Source organism: Mytilus trossulus, chromosome 3 (assembly GCF_036588685.1).
Source record: "Mytilus trossulus isolate FHL-02 chromosome 3, PNRI_Mtr1.1.1.hap1, whole genome shotgun sequence".
NCBI lineage: Eukaryota > Metazoa > Mollusca > Bivalvia > Mytilida > Mytilidae > Mytilus > Mytilus trossulus.
The window spans coordinates 25,376,634-25,386,580 of record NC_086375.1 but is presented as its reverse complement, the minus strand read 5'-3'; the positions used below and the strand labels follow the sequence as shown (position 1 = coordinate 25,386,580).

Genomic DNA, 9,947 nt, shown 5'->3' with positions numbered 1-9,947 from the left:
TCTCTCAGTTTGTTATGATTTAACAAATATGGCTGCTCATTAAATGCCGAGTTTTACCGATTGTCACCTTATAGTAAACAAATCACAAAAAGCATGGGTATTGAGCACGTGTTTAACATGTATAATCAGATATTTGTTTATTTCAATGACAGACCCATGCGTATTGCGATCACCGGATATGTCGGCGAATTGCTTCCTGGAAGCAAGCAATTAAAAATAAGCAAACTTCTTCTAAATATGGACAAATTAAAGAATTTTCCTCAGAAAAAAGTATATGTACATAAGTTGTATAGTGAAAACTATCCATTTAGTTATAAAAAAACATATTTATTTTTTTTTAATTTGAGGTTTCTTATGACTTTAATTAAGTCGTTGTAACATTGAAAAAAGGTTGAATAGGTCGTATGAATAATTAATTATAATTTCGGCATTTTCTATTTAAAAATGCATAAGGAAAAGTGATATCATGTCAGTGACTGTATATGACATAGAAATATACGGTCAACGCATTTTGACTGCTCAAATAGAACGAGTGCAGTATAAATCCGAATATGACTGTTTCGATCTTATTAATAGTATCGTGACGTGTACTTTAATTAAAACAATTCATTTATTTGGCTTTTTAACTATTTTGATCTGAGCGTCACTGATGAGTCTTATGTAGACGAAACGCGCGTCTGGCGTATTAAATTATAATCCTGGTACTTTTGATAACTATTTACACCACTGGGTCGATGCCACTGCTGGTGGACGTTTCGTCCCCGAGGGTATCACCAGCCCAGTAGTCAACACTTCGGTTTTGACATGGATATCAATTATATGGTCATTTTTATAAATTTTCTGTTTTAAAAAATATGATTTTTTCGAAAAACTAAGGATTTTCTTACCACAGGAGTAAATTACCTTAGCCGTATTTGGCACAACTTTTTGGAATTTCGGATCCTCAATGCTCTTCAACTTCGTATTTATTTGGCTTTTTAACTATTTTGATCTGAGCGTCACTGATGAGTCTTATGTAGACGAAACGCGCGTCTGGCGTATTAAATTATAATCCTGGTACTTTTGATAACTATTTACACCACTGGGTCGATGCCACTGCTGGTGGACGTTTCGTCCCCGAGGGTATCACCAGCCCAGTAGTCAACGCTTCGGTGTTGACATGAATATCAATTATATGGTCATTTTTATAAATTTTCTGTTTTCAAAACTTTGAATTTTTCGAAAAACTAAGGATTTTCTTACCCCAGGAGTAGATTACCTTAGCCGTATTTGGCACAACTTTTTGGAATTTCGGATCCTCAATGCTCTTCAACTTCGTATTTATTTGGCTTTCTAACTATTTTGATCTGAGCGTCACTAATGAGTCTTATGTAGACGAAACGCGCGTCTGGCGTATTAAATTATAATCCTGGTACTTTTGATAACTATTTACACCACTGGGTCGATGCCACTGCTGGTGGACGTTTCGTCCCCGAGGGTATCACCAGCCCAGTAGTCAACACTTCGGTTTTGACATGGATATCAATTATATGGTCATTTTTATAAATTTTCTGTTTTAAAAAATATGATTTTTTCGAAAAACTAAGGATTTTCTTACCACAGGAGTAAATTACCTTAGCCGTATTTGGCACAACTTTTTGGAATTTCGGATCCTCAATGCTCTTCAACTTCGTATTTATTTGGCTTTTTAACTATTTTGATCTGAGCGTCACTGATGAGTCTTATGTAGACGAAACGCGCGTCTGGCGTATTAAATTATAATCCTGGTACTTTTGATAACTATTTACACCACTGGGTCGATGCCACTGCTGGTGGACGTTTCGTCCCCGAGGGTATCACCAGCCCAGTAGTCAACGCTTCGGTGTTGACATGAATATCAATTATATGGTCATTTTTATAAATTTTCTGTTTTCAAAACTTTGAATTTTTCGAAAAACTAAGGATTTTCTTACCCCAGGAGTAGATTACCTTAGCCGTATTTGGCACAACTTTTTGGAATTTCGGATCCTCAATGCTCTTCAACTTCGTATTTATTTGGCTTTCTAACTATTTTGATCTGAGCGTCACTGATAAGTCTAATGTAGACGAAACGCGCGTCTGGCGTGTTAAATTATTATCCTGGTACTTTTGATAACTATTTACACCACTGGGTCGATGCCACTGCTGGTGGACGTTTCGTCCCTGAGGGTATCACCAGCCCAGTAGTCAACACTTCGGTGTTGACATGAATATTAATTATATGGTCATTTTAATAAATTGTCTGTTTTCAAAACTTTGAATTTTTCGAAAAACTAAGGATTTTCTTACCCAGGAGTAGATTACCGTAGCCGTATTTGGCACAACTTTTTGGAATTTCGGATCCTCAATGCTCTTCAACTTCGTATTTATTTGGCTTTTTAACTATTTTGATCTGAGCGTCACTGATGAGTCTTATGTAGACGAAACGCGCGTCTGGCGTGTTAAATTATAATCCTGGTACTTTTGATAACTATTTACACCAATGGGCCGATGCCACTGCTGGTGGACGTTTCGTCCCCGAGGGTATCACCAGCCCAGTAGTCAACACTTCGGTGTTGACATGAATATCAATTATATGGTCATTTTAATAAATTGTCTGTTTTCAAAACTTTGAATTTTTCGAAAAACTAAGGATTTTCTTACCCCAGGAGTAGATTACCTTAGCCGTATTTGGCACAACTTTTTGGAATTTCGGATCCTCCATGCTCTTCAACTTCGTATTTATTTGGCTTTTTAACTATTTTCATCTGAGCGTCACTGATGAGTCTTATGTAGACGAAACGCGCGTCTGGTGTATTAAATTATAATCCTGGTACTTTTGATAACTTTTATTACAGAAACTTTATTGGAATGCGTTTTGCATTGACTCAAGTAAAATCAATCATTCCAATGATAATTCGCAAATTCCATCTTGAATTGGATTCTACAAGACCAGCAAAACCCGAAAGTATGCTGATACAAAGGAGTAAAAATTGTCTGTATCTTAAAGTGACACCAATATAAATCTTGGAACTGACAAAAAACTTGTCGTCTTTGCTACTGGAAGATTGCTTCGTAAGGTCATGATCCAGTCGAGGAAAACATGGAGCAGCAGTATTAAAGTTGTAAATCCCATCTTATAAAAAAGAAGATGTGGTATGATTGCCAATGAGACAACTATCCACAAAAGACCAAAATGACACAGACATTAACAACTATAGGTCACCGTACGGTCTTCAACAATGAGCAACGCCCATACCGCATAGTAAGCTATAAAATGCCCCGATAAGACAATGTAAAACAATTCAAACGAGAAAACTAACGGCCTTATTTATGTAAATAAAATGAACGAAAAACAAATATGTAACACATAAGTCTGAGCTGGCACATTTAATATGAATTAAATAAAATCTTTAAAAAAATAAAATATTTTTTCTTTAAAAATACCAAACTACACCCAAGTCTTTGGAAGAGAAATTGTAGAAAAGCTTTGGTTAGCTATAATAAATAAATGACTATGAATTAAGAAACAAGCATGTTCATAACAGCGTGGACAGCGCTCAGGTTATCAATTGGCTGGGTCAGATTAGGTGAACGTTCGTCTGTAATACCTACTTGTCATATGATACGCTTTATAGACATTTAAACTGTGGTGTCGTGAAAGGTTCTAAGCGCCTAAATCAAATAATACGAATAACTAGCAGAGAACTAAACCTTGTGTGTTGATTAAATGTTGAATACTTAAAACAAAATCTTCTCGTGCACCTGCATGTTCTTTTCTGTTTTATTCTATTTTAATCCCCACTGGAAGGCCTCTAGCAGACAGTTTGAGCCTAAAATCACTGTTATCGATAGCCGATGACAAACAAGTTAAAGGTAAACGATTCAGTATTATTAACAACATATTAGTATTCATTTGTCCACAACATTTTGAAAATAATTCTATCCATATAATGATATATTCAAATGCTCCTTCAATCGCATTACAGCACATGTATATACCACTCATCCTTGACTTCCCATACGTGTTGCCTGTTTGACTAATCTACATAAACAGTGGTGTGATCAAATTTCATAGGCGGAGGAAGCCAGAGAGAACCTCCAACCATCGGTTGGAAGACTGACAATCCTTGTCAATAAATATTATATTATGAGTAAAAAATTGTTATTTAAAAAAGATATCTTTAACAAATTGTTAACGTCATTGGAAAACATTTTTTGTACCTTAGTAAATCTTTGGAGACTCTGTAGCAGCAAGACAAAGCACGAGATACTTACATTGTCGACGACACGATCTTGCTTCGTTTTTGTGTTCATTTATTCACTTCATGTTGGTTTGTATTCGGAATTGATTTCCAAATTAAGAGCATCGGTATGCATTTGTTGCTTCATATTTCGTACTGCAGAACATGTTGTTTAGTTAAATCAGATGTACGTTGTACATATTCTCTGTCAAGTATGATAAAAAGTAAAACTCAGCTACTAACAGGATGAACAGTTTTTACTGAACAGACCAACTTTACTGCATATAACTGGATTTAAAGTGTCCATTCTTCAGGAATCTACCTATGTTTTTGGTAGATTAGATTTATTTTTAGATTAAATATATTTAAACAAAATATAAACATTCAATCAAACAAGTCATGCAGTCTATGCTCTGAACGCTTCGTTGTAATAGAGGTAACCGGTGAGATCACGAACCGACGAATAATGACGAACGAACGTATTAGGAGCATTGATTTTCATATTGGTTAAAGTTTATTAAAATCGAATAATGTCCTAAAATACCACTGACACCTCACAAAGTTCCCTTTATTAGAAAACAACGATACAATACGAGCTTTCAAGTATAAGGATGGATATATAAGACTAAGTATTTTATATACCGGAAGTGCCTAAGTACGGATCAAAACGAAGCAGTACGTATAAATGTATACCTGTGGTGATCACCTTCTACACTTTTAATAGTCACGTGGAATGATAGCATGGTTTAATCATGGGGACAATCTATTAATTAACCACGGCGCATTTGTTTGAAAGAAAAAAATATAGAAGATATTGAATATATATTTGTTCTAAATTAAACATTTTAACTAGTAGGAACCGACCATTTAACTTGAAAAAAAATATGCGGCGCGACAATTTTTTTTTTTTTTTTTTTTAATTTAACACTATTTTTTGGTGGTTATTTGCCAAGATAAGATTTTTTCTTAAGAATTTAAAATCAAATATATTATTTCCTTCCGTCTTTTTACTTTATATTATTTTATATATCAGTTAAAGCGGGTATCGATCATATTTCTTTGAGGAGGATTGTTTATTACACATGTATCATTTTACCGTATAATAGAGTTTGGAAGCCAGTTTATTTTAGGTGGGAGCCAGCATATTTATTACTATTATTTTCCTGACCAACAAATTTATTTACTTGACCTGCCAGCTCCGATCCTAGAATCAAAGGGTCGTCTACTAACCCCCATTTAGTATGCGGTGTTGCTGGTATTATTTAGTATATTTTGTCCAGAATAGAACGCCGAAAAAAATTTGGAATTGATACGCTGGAATTATAAAATTATATTATTATATCTAAATTGGTTATAATTCATTGGTCATTCTGCGAAAGAACACATAGTATATTTATATGAAGTTTTCGGTTAAGTATTTGGTATTCTATTTTTTTTTCTTTTTCCCTAAGTACAAAAAGTAGAAGGAATCTCCGCCTTTTTGTTATTTAGCTCATTTTAAACAATGATTCGAATTAATACAAATTTCCAGTTTATTTTTTCTAAAGCTTTTCAGCTTTTCAAACGAGGGGTCAATTCATATTTTAAAAGTATAAATATATAGCATTCCGCAAGAATTAATAATTTTTCAACTCGTCAAATACATGACTGGGTATGAAATTTAAAACCTTATTATATGACTTGGTCGTTAATTTCAGCCCTAAGAATTGACCAGGCGAAACTTATCAGGCAAATCTAAGATTGGGACAGAAATTTTAAACTAAGAGACCAGTATGGGGAAAGGGCATGTTCAAGGAAGGACATGTCCAATCTTGTCGTCAGAAATTATTTTTGTCTCTGCCATTTCTAGCCATTCTTTTTTCGTTCAGTTTCTAAGAATTTAGAATCAAGTTATTTATTTCAGAAAAATACCCCCCTTTTTCCCTGCAAGTTAAATGCAAGTTAAATGTTAAACTCATGTTCTGGTCACAATTTCAACGCGAGATGTGTGGTTTGGGAGAGTTTAGACCTGCATCCAATGAAAGTTGTTACTTGTTTTTAAAAGCTTCAAATTTGCAATAATGAAAAATAAGCGAGCCTAGCTTTTTATCTTTTTATGATTTCCTTATGGCCGGTCCTGCCTTTTTATTTCAGCCCCCCTTTTCCCCTACAAATTAAACGGTCGTGCTCTACTCTTTGTGCTGGCCAGAATTAATTCTTTTACCGAAATCAGAATCAAAATATTTTCTTTTAAAAAATATATCCCCCCTCCACTCCCACCAGAAAATGTTTCGTGACTGACGACGACATACAAAATAAAAAGAATGAAATAGGCAGTACGCGTATCAATCAATAAAAAAATGCACTTATAATCAAAGCGAGATACTCATGAACAGTTACACATCCTTACTTAAAATTAATGATCCCGCTTCGTGTCATACGGCAAATTAGGTGATACGTTCGTGATTCGTACGTGATTCGTGATCTCACCGGTTACCTCTAATAGGCCGAGACACAATCAGATAGGCTGGTAATATCGAGAAAAGTCATTTTATTGGAAATCTCTATTAAGAGTAAACTATTGTCACCATGTGAAATTTGGCGTAAATATAAATTTTCAATCCTGGTATCTATGATGAGTTTATTGATATTTTCCTAGTTGCAAAACTGGTTTGAGAATTCATTCGTTCGTTCATATCAGCTTTTCTCTCGATGTTTTAAAGATCTTTAAAGTCTTTAACTGATCAGTTCTTCTCTTATTATAAACACTTTTTTATCTTTCTGTAAATAATATTTCCGGTGGAATTTATATGTTTGTGCATATAAAAGACTTTATTTCTTTACCATAGTCTACTATTTTTGGAAAAAGTTGTCTTTAATTCAAACAATTACAAATATTGAAGATCCATACTTTGATATGAGTATAAAGATAAAATAAGATAAGATTTTATAGAAAAAACATGTTTACCCTGTATAAGATGCAAACAAACCTTAATAATGCATCTATTTTAAACTTGTAAAGCCATAAAAGGGAATGTAAACAATACACATACTAGTATACCAACTTTGCCATTTTTACTTTCTCTGATAAAGAGTTCCATTTTTTTTCGTTTAATATCAACTGCATATCAGCCTGATTTTTACCGATACTAAATGACAAACACTATAAATAAACCTTATCTCAACAACATATGGGGTACGCATATTTTAGTTGTTATTTTGTGAACTTAATTGTATATATTGTATTATTGATGTTATCTGTCACAAGCTTTAAATTTGCAAGATTTGTTAAATGCTCAGTGTTATGTAATCAACATTTCAAGTAACTACGCAACTTACATATTGCTCATAACAACTTAAAAAGAAGGAAGTATCTTATTGAAATGGCGTTCTCTATGTCACTTAAAAAAGGCCAAGTTCCTGTTAAATGTAAATTATGTGAAACAGATAGACCAATACAGTGTAAATGCATGGACTGCAGTATTCTTATGTGTGTTCATTGTAAGAACAAGGTACATTCTCAATTTAAAAACGCACAGGATCATAAAATCATTAGCATAGAAGAGATCGGACAGCACAGAGAAGAATTGGATTTTACCAATATCAAATGTCATGAACACACAGGACAATCATCATGCCTTTACTGCAATACATGCGAAATGCTTGTGTGTCCAACCTGTATTGCAAAAGTTCATAAGAAGCACGATTTAATTGAAATTAACGATGCATACAACAAAAAGGTAAAAAGACTGAATAAAGAACTAGGTAAAATGCAGAAGAGTAATCAAAATATGAATGCAGCGAAAGGCAAGCTCAACAAACTTATGTCAGTGGAAAATTCTAAATATTCAAAGGCAAGACTAACTTTTCTTATTCATGAGAAAAATGTTAAAGAACGAGTAGAAAAATATTTTAAAGAACTCAAATCTAAATTGAGTCAGAGTCATGAAACGGTTTTAACAATATTCACATCTGATCTCAATTCTATATCATTATTCGCAAACAAGATAGAGGAGAGAATCAACCAAGTCCAGGATTCAATCGCGATTTCCAATGCTACTGACTTCTTTGCACATATCAAGACATTGGAGAAATTTACATCAATTAAAGAACCACAAACCAAGTTTAGCTATAGTTCTTCACTCAGATTCGTTCCAGGTAGTTTTAACCAATCACACATTGGTTATTTCCAAGATGATGGAGTTTTGGAAGTAGAAAAAGATATTTCCCTAGAGATTGAAAGTGAATATCAGACAAACTTCCCTATTATAGCATTTATAAGTACATGCACGGATCATTCAATTTGGTTAAGTGCTAGTCAATATAAATTATTACAGAGAGTTAAACCTGAAGGAAACAATCTGAATGTTATATCTACATTTAACATTAAAGTTTGTGGAATGGTAGTTACCCCATCTCATCAACTCCTTCTGTGTATTGAAGGGAAATCAAGGTTACAACAAATCAGTAGTACTGGTGAACTGACTGATTCTGTTTATGATGTAACTCCTTTCCTTCCCTCGGCTATCCACGTTGTCAGTGAAAATAAACTTATAGTAGGAGCTTATAATGATCACCTCTGTAAAAGTGCTGTGATTATAATGAACGAGAAGGGAAACAAGGAGACTATGTATGAACATGATGAACATAACCGACCTTTATTTGCCTATCCCAAACGTATTACCACAACAAGTAATGGTCATATACATGTCGTGGATAAGATTTCAGGTGACCTCAGCGGTAAACTCTTGGTAATAAGTCCCGATGGACATATAGCAAACGAATATACAGGTCATTCGGCCATCAATAAGAGTAAATCTTTTAAACCAGTGAATATTGTGACATCACCAAATGACAATGTTGTTGTGATAGATAAGGCTACACATATTTTGCACATCCTCAATAACAATGGTCATTTGGTTTCATATTTCAATACTAATGATATAGGAATCTTATTTCCATGGTCTCTTGGTTTCAACACCACTGGACAACTCTATATAGGATGCACAAAGACTGCGGATAGTCAAATTATGGAAGCAAAGTTATATGTAATTGATATTGTAGGATTCTAACTATTCCAAAGTTTTTGGGAACATAAACATGACTTTGGTGAAATATTGGTGATAACTCAACTTAAGTATACAAAATCAACATATCAGATCTGTCAAGAATGGTATCTTTTTGAACTATAAATGCTAAGACAAGATTGTCAATAGTAACTATGGTAATAGCATTTAACTGTTTTCGGGATAAATAAACATTTAGAAATGGTATATAGAACTGAAATTTTACATTTATGATGAATGTTCAAATTTTTTGAAAAAAATATGCGCAGAAAGAAACCAAAATTCTGTCTCATTCCATCTTTTTAAAGAAATAGTCTTAAATGCATTGACCATGTCCAAACCTAAATTATGTCCACATCATTGTGTCCACACTCGTTGATTCAACACTGGCCCATTTTTACCGCGATTTCAAGTGTTATGATAATACGGAAGTCTGTTGATATGAGGGTATAGTTTTTACGCCTGTACAATTTCGTAATAAACGACTTAATAAAAGAGCGAATTTATCAAAGGACATTTTTAGGCATAAGTCGAAAATAAACTTACACCAGCATGACAAAAAGACAAACAACAGTACACAATATAGAAAACTAACGACTAAGCAACACGAACCCCAACAAAAGATGGAGGTGATTTCAGATGCTCCTGATAATTCTTTGAA

At 33.7% G+C, this 9,947-nt stretch overlaps 1 protein-coding gene across 1 annotated transcript; it reads left to right on the top strand.

The window, feature by feature from the left end:
• Positions 1-7,603: 7,603 nt before the first annotated feature.
• On the top strand, positions 7,604-9,292 carry LOC134710574 (uncharacterized). Its single transcript, XM_063570950.1, has one exon. The coding sequence runs from the start codon at positions 7,604-7,606 to the stop codon at positions 9,290-9,292; it is 1,689 nt and encodes a 562-aa protein (XP_063427020.1).
• Positions 9,293-9,947: the final 655 nt, after the last annotated feature.

Bases quoted from the DNA above. Each gene is read 5' to 3' on its own strand.
- LOC134710574 (XM_063570950.1), top strand. From the start codon at position 7,604: ATGGCGTTCTCTATGTCACTTAAAAAAGGCCAAGTTCCTGTTAAATGT.